This window comes from Muntiacus reevesi, chromosome 10, assembly GCF_963930625.1.
Source record: "Muntiacus reevesi chromosome 10, mMunRee1.1, whole genome shotgun sequence".
Classification (NCBI taxonomy): Eukaryota; Metazoa; Chordata; class Mammalia; order Artiodactyla; family Cervidae; genus Muntiacus; species Muntiacus reevesi.
In genome coordinates this window covers 25,883,113-25,905,214 of record NC_089258.1, presented here as the reverse complement: position 1 = coordinate 25,905,214, position 22,102 = coordinate 25,883,113, and the positions used below count along the sequence as shown (strand labels likewise).

At 43.4% G+C, this 22,102-nt stretch overlaps 1 protein-coding gene across 3 annotated transcripts in view; it reads left to right on the top strand.

The window, feature by feature from the left end:
- ABCA1 (ATP binding cassette subfamily A member 1) overlaps window positions 1-22,102 on the top strand; it is a 131,853-nt gene that overhangs the window by 48,295 nt on the left and 61,456 nt on the right. For all 3 annotated transcript variants that reach the window (XM_065946636.1, XM_065946638.1, XM_065946637.1), the window contains 2 exons: window positions 11,387-11,508; window positions 14,135-14,311. In XM_065946636.1, the coding sequence (XP_065802708.1) occupies window positions 11,387-11,508; window positions 14,135-14,311 (299 nt within the window). The remainder of the gene's footprint in view (window positions 1-11,386; window positions 11,509-14,134; window positions 14,312-22,102) is intronic.

Here is a 22,102-nt window from a genome sequence, read left to right as displayed (position 1 = left end):
GGGACCTCAGAAGATCATTTTTCTGGACCTGCTGAATTGGGCCAGGTGAGGTAGGTGGGGACAGTTAAGGGAGGTCTTTCAGGCTTTACTTAGGCTGCCAGGTCACACATTTCTGAGGATGCCATGTATACCACAGTCCGTGTGAATGGCACTTCCCATGAGAACAGTGCTCCATGAAGTTGGGTGCCTTAGCTCAGCTTCCCCTGAGGAGGACTAGGTTTACAACTGGCTTCCCACAGCTCCTGATTCAAGGGCTTCTGCAATGCCTTCTCTCCAGAACGTAGCATCCTTTGAAGCTCATGGGAACTTTGCCAGGAAAGAAGAGCAAGGAAGAACTTTGGGCACTTTGTCGCTGCACTGGAGATGTCCCTTTGGAAGACATCCCATATTGTTGAGGTCAAGGGTCAAAAGAGGGAAGGACTGGAGGGGAGGCCTGGGGCAGCACTGATCCTGACCTGGCTCTTGAGTCTGTCTATCCCTTCAGCAAGACTTTAGAGTGTCAATGGTCTGGCTGTTATTTGCTATGTATTCATGTTACAAATTTGGCTTCTTTGGCCTTTTTGATGTGGCTCTGACCAAGAGTTTTGTGAAATAAGTCCTGAGGGTTATGCTGGAGTTTACTTAGGGAAATGGATCATAACTTTCTGGCTGTTGGGGTTACAGGTAATACTGAAACCTCACTGCATGGACCTTTAATTCTACTTTATTTTTGGCTGCATTGGCCTCGTGTCACGTGGGATCTTAGTTCCCTGGCCAGGGATCAAACTCACATCCCTTGTATTGGAAGGTAGAGTCTTAACCACCAGACCACCAGGAAAGTCCCTTAATTCTACTTTAATCTTTGAAAGTCAGAAAGACCTGATACCCTGAGGGCAGGGCAGGCTTTGGTGACATGGCAAGGTAGCTGGCTGTGGCGGGGAGTTGAGGGAAGGAGGTTGTAAAATTGTCATCTTGTAAACATCCACTTGGCAGCCGACTGCCTTGGTCCAGGTCCCGGCTTTGCTGCTTAGTGACTTGTGACCTTGGATACTTCTGTGTCTTCGTGTCTCAGTTTTCTCAAATGGAGTTAATAGTCCTCTCAGGGCTATCATGGGGAATCATGAGCTAATAAACATAAAGCATTTAGCACAACATTTGGCACATCATAAGCACCTCATTTATACTTCAGTTCATTGTATGGCCATCATACGGGATAGGGAACTTTGTTCCTCTTTGTGTACACAAAGGAGCTAAAGTTCAGAGAGGCTAAGTTATTTGCCTAAGGAAGCTCAGCTGGCAAAGGGCAAGAAGAGTATTAGAACTCCAAACTTTCACTCTGTATGTTATTACAGTCTATAGGGAGCAGCCCAGGGTAGCCAGGAAATTTCTCAGGTCACAGGATACTGGGCATGGATGGACTGGGATCAGGGCGGAGATAAGAGGGCTTCCGAGAGAAATGCCAGACTTCCTCCTCTTCCTGGCTTCACCGTAATAGACATGGGTGGAACGTTCACCAAGGCCGGTGTAGAAAGAGCATCCTGTGACTCAGAGCCACTCTCCTTCCCTCCTAACCCCCTTCTTTCCATATGAGCAGCTGCTAAAGTTGAGGCTGCAGCCTCAAACTTTGTTTTCTGTCCTTGTGGGGCCCCTTATGGGTCTTCTCGGGAGATCAGATGACCCGTGTGTCAACATTAGATTGTCAGACTGGAAATCCTTGAAATTTTTGGGTGATTGCAATTCACGTCCATATGCACTTACCAGAAGTTCTGACTTGAGACCTTAGAGTTCCCCAGACCTGTCAGGGCCAGGCAGCGCCTCAAAACCCAGCCTGTTGGTTTCCATCCAGGGCAGGGTCTGGTCCCAGCTTGGGCTGCCATCAGGGGGATGCAGCACTGCACTGCTGTATGGAAATATTGCTCAAACTAAATTGAATCAAAGGTCAGCTCTGCCCAGACAAGAATAGAAAGCACAATTGTGCTCGACTACTGGACGGCATGTACCGTAGATATCAGACCGCCTTTAGAGAGTTTGGATTGTTAACATCGAGAATAGTGTTTCATGTCTCCCGCTTTTCCAGGATGAGATTTATTTACCCTGTGGGTGGCAAAGAGCAATATGGAACTCCAGTTTGTTTCTCCTTGAAATCTTTCCGTTTCTAGCGCTCTCATCACTGTTGCGTTTAGGTATAGAGGGGCGATCTTAGAGTGAGACTTTGTCCAACAGACTAAGTTGTACCAGGTCATGATGCCATTTTACATTTAAATATGTTATTACATTCAAGTCTTACAACACCTTGGTTTTATTATCCCCATTTTATTGATGAGGAAACTGAGACTCACAGGTTACGTCTTTTGCCCAAGGTGACTGAGTAAAGCTGTGAATTGAATCAGTGTCTGTCTGATCTCAAGGTTCAGCATCTTTGCACCAACTCATGTTGCCACGTTGCCTTATTCCATGAGTGGCATAGCCAGTTTTTGGTGGCAAAATCTTTATAAAGCATTTTAAAAGAATAAAATTATTTACTTAATGTAAATGTATTAGGCCAAAGGTTTGTAAGCCAGAGCTGATTGGGTTCAAATTTACCTCTTGCTTGCTCTGTGGCCTTGAGCAGGATGTTAACATCTCTGGGTCTGTTTCCTTATTTGAAAAATGGGAAAAATAATACCTTTCCCATAAGCTTGTTTTAAGGATTGTAGAAAATAATACATACAATGTGTCTGATGCTCGGTACATGTTAATCCTCTTCCTCTGCCAACAAAGCACTACCATGTCCCTTAAGACGTTTTATTAATTCTAAAAATAAGAGAAACTTAAGCAATTTATACGTTATATATGAACAATTCTTCCTAATCCAGGCCTGGAAAGAACCCATTCTCAGCCCCTAATTCATAAACTTGTCTTCCTTTCCCCTGTTCCCTGGCTTCTCAGGGCCCTGCAGGCTGATTCTGATCCCTAACTCATGGTGCTAAGAGCCTCTGGTCTCATTTTTAGGCAGAACACCTGAATTCTCCAACTCTTCTGTTTCTTCCCAGATCATTTTCTGTTGGCCCCTTCTGTTTGATTTGGTCTTTCTGTCTCTGGACTCTGTTTCCTCCTATTTTGATCTCACCTTCTCTCTGTTCCTTGCCTTTTCTGGGCATCCTTCCCTTCCTTTCTACCTCCCTGGCCTTCAAAGGGGCCTCCACACAGCATTCACCCAGCTGTTTTTTTGCTTTGTCTAATGAAGACTTCTTGTCTCTTCTTCTCTTTCTCTTTAGGTCCGGAACTCCCTGGGGCTAATGCCACCTCCCCAGTGTTATCTTTTTTTCCCTTCTGGGCTTCCCAAGCCAGCCTGACTGTGCCTCCCATCCCTACTGCATTTACAGAGCTCCTGACCAGTGTGAGCAGCTCACCCACTCTCTCCCTCTGGGGCCACAGTCTCCATTGCCTGTTTGGGGGCCTGCTTACCATTCAGCTTACCATTATCAGCTGTCATGAATCCTTGTTCCAGGGGCTCCTGACCACTTCTTCCACCTTGCCTGCTTTTCAGTAAGGCAGGTATGCTGTTGCCTTAGCAGTTGGATCCAGGAAAGATGTGTCAGGTCTCTTCCCATCCCCTGACTTCAGTGTTGATTGATTCTGGAGTGGCAGAGCGAGCTGGGAGGTTTACAGCTCTGTTCCCCTGACCTTCTGTCCCTCTCCTCTTGGAAGGCAAGGGCAGGGATCCTGTCTTCATACAACATTTCTTTTATTACAGATTCCTGCCTTCAAGGAGCTCTGAGAAATATTACTACTTGGAACTGTAGCTCTAGTGTTTTGACTTCAGTAGCTGTTTAGAAATTTCTTGATTAATTAATTAATCAAATTCCATTCTATGTAGCATGTGGACTTTGTAGTTCCTGGAGCCGTGATGGTCCTGTGGGTCTCAGAAGACTTCGGCTGCCCCAGGACTTGCCATAAAGGGATCAGGAAACACAACCCTAAATATTGTGGTTTCTCTAAGGAACTCTTCACTTGTGTCATCTAAGACTTTATCAACATTTGTTTGAACTTGTTTAATTTTTCCACTTGTATTTTCTGTTTGAGTAAATTCCAGGAGATAGTGAAGGACAGGGAAGCCTGGCTTGCTGCAGTCCATGGGGTCACAAAGAGTTGGACTGGGCAACTGAACAACAACAAATATTCTCTTGCAGTATGTGTGAATCAGTATTCAGGGCATTCTATACTGTCATTACTGTTTACCTAATCCACCCCCTATATAGCTGATCTCCATTTACAGAAAAATGTAGGGTTGGAGAGTTTAAGCCTCCAAGGGCACATAACTGGAAAATTCTGGAACTGAGATAGGAACCAGGTTAGTCAGACTCCAGAACTTGGGATCTTTCAAGTCGGTATCCTTGGCAAGCCCTCACTCTAGAGAAAGAAACTTCTGGGTTGGGACTCCTGGCCCAGATGAACAGCAGGAGTTCCCGAAGCTGTGTGCACCCCAGCTCCCAGCTTCCTCTCATCTGCTGTAAGGAGTCACCCCAGGGAGCAGTCAGGTCACCCTGTCTTACCCCCTCCTCCAGAACCCTGAACTTCCCAGGGAAGCCCTGGTTTTCCTCGGGAGGGTCCAGCTGTCTCAGTGAAGCAGGCGGGAGCTATCCTTGAAGAAGAAAGTGGAGCCCTAGCATCAGGAAAACAAATTGAAACAACAAAAAATGCCCCCAAAGACACCTGAGTGTGTTTGTTCCCAGCTCTTTTCTGGCAGAGAGATGTTTCGCAGTCTTGTTTATACAAGGTCCTGCTTAAGCCGAGTAAAGCCAGGAGTGAGAATCTGGCTGCAGTTTCTCTAGGCCGTTGCCCCTGGAACAAGGTCAGGGCTGGGGGACCTCCTTGGGTCCTTTTAAGAAGAGTATCTGGGCCTTGGAAGCTGACATGATCTTTCTCTACTTCTCTCTCTTTTTTTTTCAAATTGCCTCTTCCACCCACTTCTCAAGCAGCTGACCGCTGTGGTTTCTTTTCATGTTAAACAAAGGAGACTACAGCGATCTTGAAACTGGAGCTGGGGACTGGAGGTCACTGACCGGGAGTAACCCTGCTGCAGGCTCTGCTGAGGACTGCCCTCCTCCGCCTTCCTGGGCTGCTGCCCTCCCTCCTCCCTGCTTCTCCGCGGAGCTCAGGCAGGCTGGGGAGAAGCAGAAGGAACACTGGGTGGCCATGAGAGCATCCCCCCACGCCCACCCCCTGTATCCCCTGGTGCAGTGATCCTCCCTGCCACACCCTTCTCCCCTGCCAGGAAAGTGTTTCCTTAGCCTGCTCAGAGAGGCCTGGCCCTGAGGACTGGCAAGGACTGAGGATTCTGTCCTGCTCGTCCTCAGCCCACAAACACACATTTCACTTGTTTTGTTCTTTGGACGCCAAGCTCCTGAATTGGTTTCTTTTCTTTTTTTTTTTTTCTCCCCCTCCTTTTCTTTGCCCCACCTCCCTGCATACAAAGCAAAGCTGTCTGGAAAAGGACAGACCACTGCTGGCTTCTCCAGGCAAAACCAAGGAGGCTGATTTCAGCTGATCAAGTATTTTGGTCCGCATTGGAGATATGGCAACAGGAGCCTTATCTTGGGGCCTTTTGCTGGATGGTGACTTTCAGTCTTCTCTTCAGGCAGCAGGGACCCATGTTTAATTTAGTGACCGGGCCAGTTCCCTGATGACCATATTCTGTGACAGTATTTATAGCCTCTCAGTTACCCTTGTAAACTCCTGAGGCTCTTTCCCTCCAAAAGACTGCTTTCACTTTCTTGATCTTTGTTTTCACAACAACCTATGAATGTTATTAGCTCATCTTATATCTAAGGAAACTGAGACCCAGAGAGATTCAAAAATGGAGAAAAGTGAGGTTCACAATTGAAGTTAGAAAACAGCTGAGCTGGGACCTGAGTTCAGATTTTCTAATGCCAAGTCCAATGCTGTGTAATCCCAAGTGTACCTTTTAGTACCAACAATAAGACAATCCCTGAGATCTTCTATAACCCATACATTACAGATAGGAAAATCGAGGTTATGTCAGCTCACATGGAAAGAGTTAAATGGCCAAGTAAGTGACTGTCTTTTCCATTAAGTGTTTTCTTTCTAGTGTCCAATGACTGGTTTTTCTTACTAGTCATTTTCTATCTATGCCCATCCCTACAGTGATGTTGTAGAGGTGATCATTCCCATTGATTCTCTGTAAAATGCTAGATTTCTTTATTCTTTTCTAAAGTTCTGATTAGGCAAACCAGTCAGCTTCAACCTTTTCTTCACCTTATGACAGTGTCAGCAGAAAGAATTCATAATTCTCTCTGACTCAGGAACTCAGCCAGGCAAATACATAACACACACATACACACACACACACACATACCTTGGATCATAAATTCAATATTGACTTGGTTGGCAAAGTCACTTCTGTGTTCTTATCTATTCTGAAAGCATATACTTTAGGATCAGACTAGCACTGAAGCTAATGAGGTGTCTTTCCTGAAAGTGATGACGGTATTAACCATCTTTATTGAGGACTTTCCTTGGTTCTAGGTCTTATGCTGGGACTTCAGGTACATTTCTCTTTTAACCCTCAGCTCAGTGCGGTGAGGTAGATGCTCGTCATCCTCATTTATCCTGTTATGGACACTTCTCAGGCCCTGGTTCCAGCTCCCACATGCCTGACTGTCCTCCTGACCCTGGGCTGATACAGCTGAGGAGGTTAGAAAAACTCTAGCACTATCTTGACCTAGTTTGTCTCACACTCATATCCTGTTTCACCCTTCGCTACCCACAGCAGGTCATCTCAATTCATAACTTGATTCACTCATATGTGTTCATCCACTCCTTTATCATCCACCACTGATGGGATGCCTCCTCCGTGCCAGGCACTGCTGTCCTTTTGAGCAAGTCCTGGCCCTTGAGCACTTCTCTTCTTCTGGAGAAAATGATGTGGTCTCAGACAACTGTAGCTCGGGGGAAGCACACATAGAAGGCTATTGGGGTATGGGGGAATGGCCACCTGAGCCAGCTTGAGGGTGTAATGTCAGGACAGGCTTCCTGGAGGAGGTGACTCATGGCCCAAATCTTAAAGAAGGGTCAAAGTTAGCTAGGGCAAGAGGAGAAGGGCCATTTCACATATCAGGCTTTCTTGATATTATTGGCTTCTCCACTCATTTTCCTGCCAAGAAAAAAAATGGAGAAAACTGGAGACCACAGGTACAAAATCACCCTCCTCTGGCCTCACATTGTACCTCGTCCTCTTCCTTTTCCCATCCTACTCCCCAGATCTTAGGTTCTGAGGAAACTCTTCTATGCTTATCTGCTTGTGTTTATTTATTCACTCAGAAACATTGAGAACCATGTGTACATAGCACTATGGCTACAGGGTGTCCTGGTCCCTGCATCATTGGGATGTCTTCCTTACCCTCTCCTCATCAGCCACAGCTTCTGGAGACTTCCGGCTCTCTGTTCTTTTTCAGAACCTGGCTTCAGTCTGTTCAGCCTGATTCCCCCCTTGAAACAGATAAGGCTCATCTGGGTCAAATGCTTCCATGAATTGCCTTCCTTTGGCTCTGTCATCCCTCGCTCTGCTTTTTCTATTGATTTGCCTCTTCATCACCCTTATCATCCTTGGAAGTTCCTTGAGGGAAGTATCTGTGTCCCTACCTTTCTCTATACATCATTGTGGTACACTGGTCAAGGTGAGTGAAGTAAACCCTTCTCAATAATCTCAAAATTATTATCATTTTTTGAGCAACTACCATGAACCCCCTGCTCACTATTCATGCATTAGCTAGTGTTAGTGAAAGTCACTCATGTCCGACTCTTTGTGACCTCATGGACTGTAGCCCTCCAGGCTCCTCTGTCCATGGGGATTCTCCAGGCAGGAATACTGGAGTGGATTGCCATGTCCTCCTCCAGGGAATCCTCCCAAGCCAAGGATCAAACCCAGGTCTCCTATATTGCAGGCAGATTCTTTACTGTCTGAGCCACTTGGGAAGCATTCATGCATTACATGCAAATCTCTCTAATCCTCATACCTTTGAAAAGTGGGTACTGTTACCCTTACCTCCTAGATCAGAAATCTTGGACTCAAGAAGGCAAAATGAATTTCTCAAAGCCATGCAATTCATAAACAGCAGAGTCCAGCATCAAAGTTAAGTTATTCTGTCCCTATACCCCTGAACTTTTCATTTCACTAATGTTTCCCGAACTTGGCTGGAATCATCATGGTGGAATTTTATAAAATTCTGATGCCTGTGTCTTAGCAGCAGAAGTTCTGATCATGCAGAAGTTGTTAGGGGGTGTGGCCCAGGCATTGGGATTTTTGTAAAGCCCCCTCAGGAGTCTCACAGGAGCTGAGGTTGAGAACCAGCGTGCTCCGCACTGCCTTCCTGCGCCCATGCTGGCTGCAGCTTGGTGTTCGTGGCGTGTAAACCTGAATCCACGCGTGTGGTGTCCATGTGACCAGAATGCAGGTTCTTCGTAGCCAGGGATCTTTGGCATTCCCTGCTGCCACCCCGCCCCGCATGGCCGCCCCACCACCCTGTGCACGTGCCCTGCCAAAGGTCGTTGACTGTGTAATCAACCTCTTGGCTCTTCTGGCTCATCCAGAGGATTCACTGAGAGGTGGCTGGGTTTGATCACATCCAGAGGTTCTCATCAGCAGAGCCTGTTGACTTAACTGAAACGTCGTGTAAATGCACTGCGCATGCTCCTTTGACTAAAGCATGTTGCTCGTGACCTAGACTCATCACATGTGCAGTGGGGTCAGCCTTCCACCCTTCAGCAGCCTTGCTCTGGAGGGAGGAGGTTATTCTGAATTTGCCTGGCACAGTGTCGATTCCTGCTCTGGCTTTTCACTCTCAGGAGTGGCCTGCCTGCTCACAGACCAGGTTAGCTCATTGCACATTCTGTTCTGCCTGGGTCTCAGGGAAGTTTTTTTTTTTTTTTTTTTTCACTCCTCTCTTTACAGATGAGGCAGTGGAGACACAGCTAGGTGAGATGACCTGGCAAGTACATGGATGCGGAATCCAGGTTTTCTCACCCCTCAGTGTGGGACTTTTTTCATTGTTCCACAACAGTCAGTATCAGGCTTTCCAGGTCAGACTGCAGTTGAAGCCACTAACTTTCCTGTCTTCTTCCTGTTTACCCCTGCCTTTGGGTTACTGGGATACCGAGGGTGTCACTGTGTCTCTGGGAATGCAGTTCTAGTGACCAGGGGTCCTGTTTATTCTTGGGGTGCAGCCTGGGAGTCGCCCCAATATCTGCAAGCCATTCTTGGACCTGTACAGCTGAAAGGAAATCTTTGATGCTCCTCAGATACTTCTGACATCTTCCCAGCCCTGATCCCATCTCCTGGTAATTATTTTCCAGTCATCATTCATTGATCAGTAATTCTTTGCCTGATCTGGGCACTGGGATGCAAGGATAAAAGACAAATTCTGTGTTCCAGAGGCATAGTCTAGGGGAGATAATATGCAAATAAAACAACAGCCCTAAAAGGATGGTCCTCAGAACCCTTGCATTAGAAATACAGAAGATGCTTATTAAAATATAGATTCTTAGGCCCCACTCTAGAGCTACTATTTCAGGATTTCCAGGAATCCAGCCCAAGAAATTACATTTTAGCATGTCCCTAGGTGAATCTTCAGTGCTCTGAGGTTTGGCAGCTACAGAAGTGAATGCGATGGTGAGAGGGCAGTATCATATGTGATGGGGAGTGTGGCAGCCTGCCCGAGTACCTTTTCTCAGGAGGGACACTCACTCGGCCAGGACCACTTCTTAAAATGTGTCATGGGGAATAACTGGGAGTTAGACAAATAAGGTGTAGCCAGAGAACTATTTCTCTAGAGATGTGAGTCAGGCTCTGTACCTTTCTGTGGTGGTGCTTTAGTCACTAAATCGTGCCCAACTCTTGTAACCCCATGGACTGTAGACCACCAGGCTTCTCTGTCCATGGGATTTCCCAGGCAACAGTACTGGAATGGGTTGCCAGTTCTTTCTCCAGGGGATCTTCTGGACCCAGGGATTGAACCCTGGTCTCTTGCGTTGCAGGCAGATTCTTTACCAACTGAGATTATTAAAAGTTTACTTTAGCAGAACATGCCTGAATCAGACAGCACTGATGAGAGTCTGGCTGGATTTTGAGACCTCCTTCTACTTTATCTCTGCACATCACCCCCTTAGCTCCCAGGATTAACTCCTGTCTTCTTTTTAAGCCTCACCTCACAGCCCTGTTTTCTGATCAGACATCTATTTCTCATCAGTTAAGTGATTTGGGTTTGCTAGGTTTGCCCCCTAGAGGTCGGTTCATGCCAGGGCCTGTGGGCTGCAGTCTCTCAGTGATGTCTTGATGAGCCGGCCTTCTCTTTATTGAATGAAGTTGGGTTGTTATGAGAGAGGGGCAGAAGGAGAAGTGGACACTCAAATGAAATATGGCAGAGAAAATGAGAGCATTTCAGTAAGGGGGACCCGCGAAGCATCTGATCACCTCACAGTTTGGAGATAAAGAAGCTGAAATTCAGAAAGATGATATGAAATATCCAAGTGATACCACTTAGGCACAGCCTCCAACTCTAGGGACTAAAATTGGATTTCTGGCTAGTGCTTTTTCTGCTTCACTACACTGGATTGGAACCTTTTCTGTAAAGGTGGAGGGTTTATTATTTAAAGTGATTCTGTAGGAAACCCTGCAGCAATACAATCATTTACTAGTGTTGATTTTTTTAAAATGTATGCATGCGAATTTTCTTAAAGCAGGGGCCGGCCTGGGTGTGGGAGCTCTGTATCACATGTTCCATGTCTGGAATAGAAAGGAGACCAGGTTTGTGAAAGCACCTTGATATGCATAGTGCTCTGCCCCCGTGGTTCTCTAAGGGTGGGCCCCAGACCAGGGGGTGACAGCACGCCTGGAAGCTTGTTAGAACTGCAAATTATCCAGCCTCACCTCAGGCCGCTGAATCAGAAACTCTGGGGGGTAGGGGACCAGTTTTCACAAGCCCTGCAGGTGATTCTGATGCCTCTTCAAGTTTCAGAACCACTGTTTTGCATCAAGAAGAAACCAGCCCTTGGGGTTTGTGGGAATAACGTTTTAAATATCTCTGAGTTTAGCTGTCTGAGATGGCAGTGGGGTAGATAGGAGCTGTGGGGTTAGGATCACAAATCTCAGATTTGTTTACTTACTCTTGGAAAAGCGAGAAAAGGCTATGTGTGTGTGTGTGTACAGCAGTGTTGTACTTCACAGCTTCAGAAAGCACTCTTTTCACGTCTCTGCTGTTAAGGCAAAATCCCCTGAACTTCATTTCTCTATGTGCTCAATTGGTTTAAAATGAGGTAATCAATATTAGGATATTTTGCTCCATTGTACTTTTTTTTTTTTCTTTTTAGTTACTCATGAAATGAAAATGAAACACTATTTCTCCCACAGGCTTGAAACTTCAGGACTTCCTGGTAGACAATGAAACCTTCTCTGAATTCCTGCATCTCAACCTCTCTCTGCCAAGGCCAACTGTGGACAAGATGCTGGGGGCTGATGTCAGTCTCCGCAAGGTAAGCTGTGATCTTCACCTTCCCTGGTGGGGCTCATGCAATGACATTATACGAGAGCACCTGGAAGGAAATGAATAAACTCCTGTCTTTGTAACGGTGCTGAACGAGGTTGGTGGCTCCAATGCAGCGTTGTCTATTTTTACTTCCCTGCTCAGGCTGACCCTGCCACAGCATCCAGAGAGTGGAAGGTGCAACCTCGCATCATGGGCCAACTGGTTGAAATAAAACTGATTTCCTGCCTGTCAATTGGCATGTGTTGATTTTGTTTTTTTATTTTGTTTGTGAAAGTCGCTCAGTCATGTCCGACTCTTTGAGACCCCATGGACTGTACAGTCCATGGAATTCTCTAGGCCAGAATACTGGAGTGGGTAGCCTTTCCCTTCTCCATGGGATCTTCCCAACCCAGGGATCGAACACAGGTCTCTTGCAGGCGAATTCTTCACCAGCTGAGCCACAAGGGAAGCCCAGGCATGTGTTGATAACGTCTTCCTAAAGGGGAGATGAATTTGAGATGAATTAAACATTAAAAAAAAAAATCTCACAGTTCTGAAACAATAACTTGGGTTGAGGATTGTTACCTAAAATATCTCTTGTCTATAAAATCTAAAACATATTTTAAAAATGTAGTACTTTCTTTTTTAAATTTTAAATTTATTTCTTTTTAATTGGAGGATAACCCTTTACAATACTGTGTTGGTTTCTGCCATATATCAACATAAATCTGCCATAGGTATACATATGTCCCCTCCCTCTTGAACCTCCTTCCTATTTCCCACTCCCCTCCCCACCACCTGCCACAGAGCACCAGATTTGAGCTCCCTGCATCAGAATAGCAAATCCCCACTGGCTATCTATTTGTAATGTTTCTTTTAAAGATAGATGAGAAAGATATCTAGAAAATATAGAATAGAAATTAATAAATAAATAGAAATTAAATAAAAAGAAATAAATGAAACTATTTAAAATTAAATAAATAAAATAAAAAATAAATAAAATAAATGGAAAGACATCTATTATTAAGGAGAAAATGCTTAATTTTTTAAAAATTTATAAAAAGGAAGTAATATTAGTGTTTATGTAAAATTTTAACCTTCGATTTTAAAAAACCTTCCTCTGGCATTATTAGATAATCATGCGGCTCCTATGCAGTGGGCAGCAAGCCCAGATTGCATAGTTATTGATTTCCAGAGGATCTTCTCAAGTTTATTCTCTGCCAGAAAGGGGAACTGCTTCCTTACCCTGTTTCATGTTTACATACTAGCTTGACTTTGCCATAAGCAGAAGTGGAGGAACTGTTTATGCCCCAAAATAAACTCTGCTTTACATGATATAGAATTTTTAAAATTAGAAAAATGTTCTTACTGCTTGCCCTTATGAAACTAGGAAAATATGCCTGTGTTTACCAATTGTGTGGTTGGGAGATGGGCCAAAGGCAGCGGGCTTATAAAAATCATTAGCTTGATTTCCATTGCCCCCTGCCAATTTCTTATCTGTCACATCCCACCAGTTTAAAATAAGGGGCATCCTAAATATGGAAGTGGTCCTTGCAGGGTAATTAGTCTCTGTAGTCACTGCTGTCGCTGTCTTAAATACTAAAGGTCGGATGGCAGCAAGGGCTAGTTGAGAAAGGAGGAAAAGCAAAGTGTACTTGAGTATCTGGTAGTAAGTGTAAACTTAATGGAAACCGTGACAGACCAAGTGCTCTGCAGTGTTAGAAAGCTGCATGGGTCTTGAGAAGCTTCTGGTCCATCATTCCCGTGGGGTTGTACAAGCAGGTCAGGCTGCCTTAATGAAACAAACAGAGATTGTTGTAACAGAGTAATAGAGTCTGAATCGGGGGGTTTGTTCATTTGTTCCACAAATATTCTTTGTCCACATGTTCTAGCACTGAACATGTGCTAGGAACATGAAAAAACAAGGGCTCTCATCTTATTGAACTTTTGCCTAATGGACAGTAAAGGCCACATGTGAAGAAGTGTTTATTTAGGTCCAGTAAAGCTAGTTACATGATAGGGCCAATGAGAAGTTCTTTGCTATAGTGTATAGACCAGTTCTAAGTCATTCTTATTTGTCAGTGAGATAAGAGGCTTGACTTTCTAGTACTCTGCTTTGATACAAGTAAAGGGAAGAGTTCCATATTCTGAAATTGTTTGAACATAGTTCTTTGCATTAGTTATATATCTTTATGTACAAGTAAATAGTATAAATACATTTCCCCCCACAATTTAGCCCAACCCCAGTTTAAAATACTATTTATTTCAAAATAATGAGAACTTTCTATTTTCTCTAATAAGAGTGGTTTGAGGAGTTCAGACTCCAGATTCCTATTTGTTGAGTCGTGTGTCCCACTTTTGAGTAAAAGGGTTGGACTCAGGATTTCCCTTCACAAGGAGAGGAGTATGGAGGTGATGAGTCAAATGCCTCATTCTGGTTTTAAATGTCCTGTAGCATCATGCCTTGCTTCATCCTGAAGTTCGGTGGAGACCCAGTGCTCTGGACAGGGTATAGTAGTGTCCATTCCTCAAAGCGATATTGATATGAAGTTCCCCCAAGAGGCTTCAAGGACCCTGCTTCCCATCTTTGTAATCCAGTTTTACTTCTCTGTCTTTGCATGAAATGTTTATAGGTATTTTTGCAAGGCTACCAGTTACATTTGACCAATCTCTGCAACGGATCAAAATTGGGGGAGGTGATTCGAGTTGGTGACCGAGAAGTTTCCAGGCTTTGCAGCCTGCCGAGGGAGAAATTGAACGCAGCAGAGCAGGTGCTTCGTTCCAACCTGGATATCCTGAAGCCAATCCTGGTGAGTAGGCTTGCTGTGTAGGGAAGCTTTGAGTACTAATGCTTTTCGAATGTGACATTTTTCCCTGGACGGCATGACTTTGTTTTTGTAGAAACATAGGGCTCGCTGGGAGTTAGAGATGTGATTGGCTCAGTGGTATTCCTTTCAAATTCTGAGCCATCTCCCCAAGAGTCAGTAAGGAAAGAGTGAGTTGGGTGTGGCTCTGAATCCAAGTCTGAGGTCCCTTGTGCCTGTTTCAGAGAAGAACTACTTTTTAATGGTTTTTAATGTTGTAAGGGTTCATTTGAAGAAGGAGTTTTCTAGATTAAAAAAAAAAGTCTCAAAACCATTAATGGGAAGATGGATGTCGATTTTAAAAAGCCTATCGGAAAGGAAACACTGAGATGTCTCAGTGGGAAAACCCTGGGATTGAATGGGAGCACATGCAATAATTAACTTAAAAATGACAAAATTGCTTTCAGAGGTTAAAAAATACCAACAAAGTCTGATCATCAGTTGGGAATCACTTGTTCAAAGAAGCAGTCCATGAGACTATGCTTTCATTTCTAATCCAAGAATAGGGCTAAGTCTGAGCATCCTGGTTGTCAATGCTGTGTCTATTTCCAGAATAAGTATCTTTTTTTAGGATTTTTGGGAGCTCTGGTGAAATGCCTTGTGAACAACATGCTTTAGCATCCATCCAGTGTTCAGGTTTCCTGTTTACCAGACAGCTCCCTGATTGTCAGTAGATTCTTTGAAAACCAGGGGAAAAGCCCTGGAAGAACATGCCTGGAAATAGATGTTCCTTATTATAATAGAAAGATATTGGAAACTCCTGGGACTTCTGGAAACTTCTGGCACACCATGATTTCTCTAGAGAAAGATGGGCCCTCCTGAGGTCCTAAGAAGGTTCAGTTTCTAGACCCTGTACCTGGATCACCTCCTAGAATGTTCCTTAGAAACACATCTCAGAGTTTACGCTCTTTGACTGACCATCGAAGAGTCCTTGCATCCCGCTTGATTCTCTGGCGCTAACAGCTTCTGCCTGAAGTGAAGGTAGTAATAAAACTGAATTCTGCTGCTTCCATGGCAGGTTTTATTGTGGCCCCCATCAGTGTGAAGGGCTTAGCCCCAATGCTTAAGATCTGTTTTTGTTCTCTTCCAGAAATAGTATTTTCTAGTTCAGTGTTTAAAAAATGTACTGAGTTGTTTTTTTCCCCAGTGGTCTGTAATTCTGTAGTATAATTTACAGAGATGTTTGCAGCCCCAGATAACTGGCCTAAATAGTCAGATAAGCTCACCTGTGAAGACACTTGCAGCCTGCTGGCTCTTTCTGCATCGTGAGTCAGAGTCAAAGGTTGTTGCAAATACTAGCCCATTTCCTTGGACTATTTTGGTTGTTTTGCTTTGCTTCACTACAAGACAGAAATGTTCACCGTTTCAGCTGGGATGATTTGAGCTTTGGAAAGACGGGTGTTTTTAGAAGACAGAATAAATTTATTCTGATGCCCATTCATCATTTCATTTCTGTTTACTCATTAAACACCTATTGTGTGCACAGCCCAGAAAAATCCCTCCAATTATGTAATTTCTGAATTATGCTCTAAGTAGAAAGACAGCAAAGCCTTCGTAATCTGACAGTCAACAGCTTAGGGTTTGACTTGAAAAATCTCTCCCTAGTTGGGAAAATTAGTGTGATTGGGCGTGTGGAAATGTACTGTCAGAACTGTCAGCTGCTTCACAGCCTATCCTGTCGTGTTGTGGTGGAGCCTTGTAGACCAGTTGGTTCACGGCAGGTGTTGATTAGGGTGGCTGCCATATGCTTCTTGCACATCTCTTGGGCATAGGAGCATCTCAGGTTCTGCTCCTGCCTGTCAGCTGTTATTGTGAGATCTCTCTTCCTAAAATCAGAAAATGGGGCTCTTGAATTAGAACAGGGTGAGTGGCCAGGATGGCTCTGTGTAAAGATTTTTTAGGGGATACCGTTGGGATGAAATGACTTCCAAAGATTTTGAAATGTGACTCTTATAGCAATGCCTTAATTGGAGCACTGGGATTGATATTCGATTTATACTAAGCAGCCTTTTGGTTCTGCCACTTGGTTGGAATTTTGATATTGGTGATGGTAGATGGGTGTGCTGTGAGACTTCCTTGTACATAGGCAGTTAATTGTGTCAAGAAATACAATAGGGGCAGCGACCAATATTAGGGGGTGGGAGAGAGACAAACTGTTCTGTCAGTATGTATTTCTGCACCAAAAGTGGATTTCGAGGAGAGACATGCTTTGAAACATTTCTGCTCTCTCTCTCTGTGTTTTTTGGTGTGGCTGTTTCTCTGTTTTTCAACCAAGATATTCTGATTCTTTCTCCTGGATGTCCTTCAGTCCCCTGATGACCACTTGGACCACAGTATTTTGACAACAGTGGAGAAGTGTGGCAGGGTAGAAAGGATGTAGGCTTGGGGTCAGCTGTTTCTGGGTTCAAATACTGCCTCAGCATTTTACCAGTTGTGTTACCTTAGATAAATTAAGCCTCAGTTTCCTATTCTTTCACATAGTGATAATGTAGTTTGCCCTTTGCTGTGATTATTGCTCACATATATGAAGAGCCTGGCATAGGGCTAGTACACATTAGATGCTCAATAAAAAGAAGTTAGTAATTTAATTTATGTGAATAATATAAATTATGTGCTTGAAAACAGTGGCTGGTAATGTAGACATTTTCTATAAATCAGTGGTAGGAATCAGTCATTAATGTTCATCACTTTTTATATCTGGATACCACTCTTATGGCAGAAAGCGAAGAAGAACTAAAGAGCCTCTTGATAAAAGTGAAAGAGGAGAGTGAAAAAGTTGGCTTAAAACTCAACATTCAAAAAATGAAGATCATGGCATCTGGTCTCATCACTTCATGGCAAATAGATGGGGAAACAATGAGAGATTTTATTTTGGGGGGCTCCAAAATCACTGCAGATGGTGACTGCAGCCATGAAATTAAAAGATGCTTGCTCCTTGAAAGAAAAGCTATGACAAACCTAGACAGCATATTAAAAAGCAGAGACATTACTTTGCCGACAAAGGTCCATCTAGTCAAAGCTATGGTTTTTCCAGTTATGTGTGGATGGATGTGAGAGTTGGACTGCAAAGAAAACTGATCACTGAAGAATTGATGCTTTTGAACTGTGGTGTTGGAGAAGACTCTTGAGAGTCCCTTGGACTGCAAGGAGATCAAACTAATCAATCCTAAGGGAAATCAGTCTTGAATATTCATTGGAAGGACTGATGCAGAAGCTGAAACTCCAATATGTTGGCCACCTGATGCAAAGAACTGACTCACTGGAAAAGACCTGATGCTACGCAAGATCAAAGGTGGGAGGGAGAAGGGGATGACAGGATGAGATGGTTGGATGGCATCACTGACTTGATGGGCATGAGTTTGAGCAAGCTCTGGGAGTTGGTGAGGGACAGGGAAGCCTGGAGTGCTGCGGTCCATGGGGTCACAAAGAGTTGGACACGACTGAATGACTGAACTGAACTGAAAGTGTATTTTGTCACATGATACAATCGATTGACATATTACAGAGATTAGCATATGGACAGCTTCAGGGAGAGTGCTCATTCTGCCATAACTGCCTTTGGATTGGAATGTACATTGGAACAATATTTCATTAAGTCTTTGAAGTGTTTCTTCAGTGCCCTTCGCTTTTTTTATTAGTCCTATTCTACCCCTGTGTACTTTCTTGCTTGTATTCTGAGAGTGACTCTAAAGCGTAGTAAACACTACTCATTAAAGTTTGTCATACATAACCAAACAGAGCAGTAACTTTGGGAAGCAGAGCATCTCTAAACAAGGCATGAGATATTCATCAACAAAACTAACACATATTTACTGTCTGTCTGCTTTGTACCAGTTACTGGTTGAAGGCACTGAAGTTTCAGCCATGAACAAGGCAGACTACGTCCACATGGTACTTTCATTCCAGTGGACACTGAGAATGGACTTTAAGGCTGAGATTGGGAGTGTGAGGAATTCTTCACAGGTTCTGGGTTCTGTAAAGTGAGGGCTGCCCTCCTGGCAGCTCCCTGATAACAGTCTTGTTCAACATGGAACACCGTGATCCCCAGTGAAAGCCTGTGTGGTTAAGTAGAATTGGGCTCTAGTCCTTTCTCAGTGATGTGAAGATGGTGTCTGGTCCTTGTGGTGAGGGAAACGGTGTCTGATTTGAGTTAGCAAGGACAGGCATACAGACTGACCTTTATTTCAGTAACAGCTTAGACACTGCACAACCGTGTAACTAGGTTGTCTTGACTTCTGGTAGTACCTTCACCCGAAAACAGAAAGTTCTATCTCCGTGGAGCAAAGTGTTCTGTTTCTGTATCTTCTGATGTATGTCGTCTGCTCTTGCAAAGGTGGAACTCTGTTCATGGGACAAAGGAGGCAAGGTGAGTGGTGCCCTGAAGTGCCCAGAGGACTAGTGAGCTCACGGCTGGACTGGGCAGGGACGGAAGGAGCAGGCAGAAGAGGAGTGAACAGTCATTCTTGTCTTGCAGGGTCTTTGTTTAGCGTCTTCTTGACCCTTTTAAGGACTCAGCTTGGCTCATAGCTTTGGGGGATCAGATATTTCTCAGTTTGTCACATGCAGTCTTTAAAGCATTTGTGTAGGTGTTTTGTACCTACAGTGTTTTGCAGGAGAAAACACTTGGTTTTCCCTCTCCTCCTGCCTGGAACACAGACTCTTATGGGAAGTATCAGGTTTTGTTTGGCTTTGTATAATTTTACTGCCCACCTGTTTACAACATGTGCTTTTGCCTGACAAGCAATTGCAATTGCTATCATTTGGTAAATTGTAGAATGACACGTCTCAGGGATTTACTCTTTTAGACTCTCTTCACCTAATTCCTGGGAGAACAGGGGAAGCACAGGACTGGGGATAAATTATTGAACTAAGCAGTGTGTTAATATGATGACTCAACTCCATATAGACAGATGTTTTTGCCTCAAATATGCTATTTTTTCCTTGAAATAGTATAATTAGTTTACTTGGAATAGTATAATTTCTTTCTTGCCATGTCTAAGATAAAGGCTTGATTTTTGATCCTGAATTATGTGGTAGTAGGTGTATTTAACTATGTTTAGAAATAGCAAAAATGAAATATTTTAATGCATTAATCACATATAATTTAAAATTTAATATTTAAGTTGTTGAATTGCTTTTAAAAGATTAGTACTGTCCTTAGACATGAGTTATAATTTCCCACTTCAATAAAAATTATTAAAATGTTCCTCATTTTTATTGTCATTTAAATGACTACAAAGAGACAGTAATTGCTTTGGGTGATGATAGACTTTGTACCTGGTATGTGGCTTACTTATTTTCAGTTTGAAGTAAAACATAAATCCTAGCCCTGAGTTGGCTTTTCTGAATATGGGCAAAGTGAAGCAGAGATTGTAGTCTGCTTTATGAGAGTATTTCAGGGAAGTTTGAAATATACCAATGAATGCATTAAAGCATGCATTTGCAGGGAGAAAACAAAATTGTGTTTTATATTGAGAATACTATTCAAATATATGTACAAGCACATCTCATTGTAGTAGTGGAGTCCCTGCAAAATTTTGAGTATGGATAAGATTTTTTTTTTAACTCAAAAGGATTTCCCATTACATTTTAATTTCACAGATGCTCTGTCTTGTATTTCTATCTGGCTACCACTTCTGATGCATTAGTAGTCATCTCTCCCACGTGTCCCTTTGTACAGCTATCATCTATAAACATACACTTCATTTATTCAGCAAATCCCCACACACTGGGTCAGGGAGGCAGTGGTAAACAAAGTATAGACGTGTGTTCCCTGCTGTTGGGGAGAGGAGGGAAAAGAAAGGAAGAGATGCTATTCGGAGCGATAGCCTCTCTGCTGGGTCCTGTGCATCAGGAGACCTCTGATGGGGTGTCCTAAGCTAGTCTTTGAAGATTAGGAAAGAAACATCTTCTAAGTTGGAACCTAAAGAATAGAGGTTAGCCAGGTAAAGACAGAAGAATCTTCCATGCTCTGCATGATGTATGCATGGGGCTCAGAGGAAAGAGGCAAGAGAAGGTGGCATTTAGAGGAACTGTGCATGATTGGGTAGTTCAGAGTGGATCCGAGGTAGCTATGGGGAATTTGACGGGGAGAGGAATGCTAAGACATGACACTATAGACACGCTGAGGGAAATGTTCATTTAGCCTTGGTAGGCTATTGGGCCTCATTCTGGGAGCAAGGGGAGCCGCCATAAGGCTACAGATGTGAGTGACTTGACGAGGTGAATATGAAGCAGAGTATGTTTGTGAATTTGAGTGACCTTTGAAGCAGGACTCACACCAGTCCATTTCTCACCCTCCTAATGCGCTCTTGCTTTTGTTTTTTACTTTTCTTCCACATTTCTTGGGTGCCTAGTTATTATGTGCCAGGAGCTATGCTGGACAGTGAGTTGAAATAAAACACGAACTCAGAAATTAAAATCAAATTGACTTTGATAAGTTATTGTCTTTTTTTTAAAAAAAGTTCAACATTTTACAATTTAAACTAAATTTTTGGTGGGGCACATGCTGCAGCATATACAGAAATAGAAATGTAATGTTGAACACATGAAATTCATATAACATAATGTTATAAACCATTGTTACCTCGATTTTAGAAAAGAAAAAGAGAATTCATGTGGAAGGAAAATCTTAGGGAGGATAAAAAGAATATAAAGAAGTCATCTATTAGACCCAGAAAGAATGGCATAATGGCTTTTGTCATTATGGAGCCAGTGCTCCAGAATGTCATGGATTTAGGAAATGTTGCAATGTTGTGATTAACACATATTACAGAAATGGGTAGGGACTTTGAGTAATATACTCGTTTGTCTGTTCTTCTTATAATGATAGTATAGTATTTAGTTATGATCTAAAAATATTGAATAATACATGAATTCCTGTTAGCTTAACACAGGAGTCTTCACTAAAGATTTAATTTTTCCCCTTTCCCCTGTTTTCCTTCATACAAGAAAATCTCGCCTCCTGTGTGGGGGAGCTCAATGGGGACCTCTATGAATTTATAGCCAAGGGAATGCTTTTGGTTAGGAAAAATAGTAGTAGAAATTCCAAACTGTGAATGGCTTACTGGAGCTCTTTGGAAATACCATTGGTAAGCTCTGTCTGCCTTTGTCAAGTAAATATGAGCAAGAGACCACCGGTGATGGTGCAGGCACTTGGTTCTCAGACGTCATTGTGTGGCCTTGTTTCAAGGCATATTGCCTGGGGTTAACTTTGTTCAAGGAAGTTAGACATCTTTCGAGTCTGATATGTCTTCAACCTAACCTATATTCCTATCCTTCATTCCTGCCAATCTCCTTCCCTCTTCCTTTCTTCTTATTTTTCCTTGAATTAAAAAGAAAATTATGAAATAGTTCCTTTCGAGAAATAAGACACTACAGATATAGTTGCTGTCATCTGTATATTCCCCTCTTTCCTCAAAGATAGCTGGTATCCTGGAGTTGCACATTTTTATCCAACTGTATATATACTCAGTTCAGTTCAGTTCAGTTGCTCGGTTGTGTCCGACTCACATTTGGTTAATAACAATATACTGTATTGGTCTGCATGTGTTCACATTGTATATGTGTGCATGTTGATCTGCAACTTGTCTTTTTCACCCAATGTTATGTTTTTAAGATTTATCTATGTTGATAAATCCAGTGTTCTTGCCTGGAGAATCCCAGGGATGGAGGAGCCTGTTGGGCTGCCCTCTATGGGGTCGCACAGAGTCGGACACAACTGAAGCGACTTAGCAG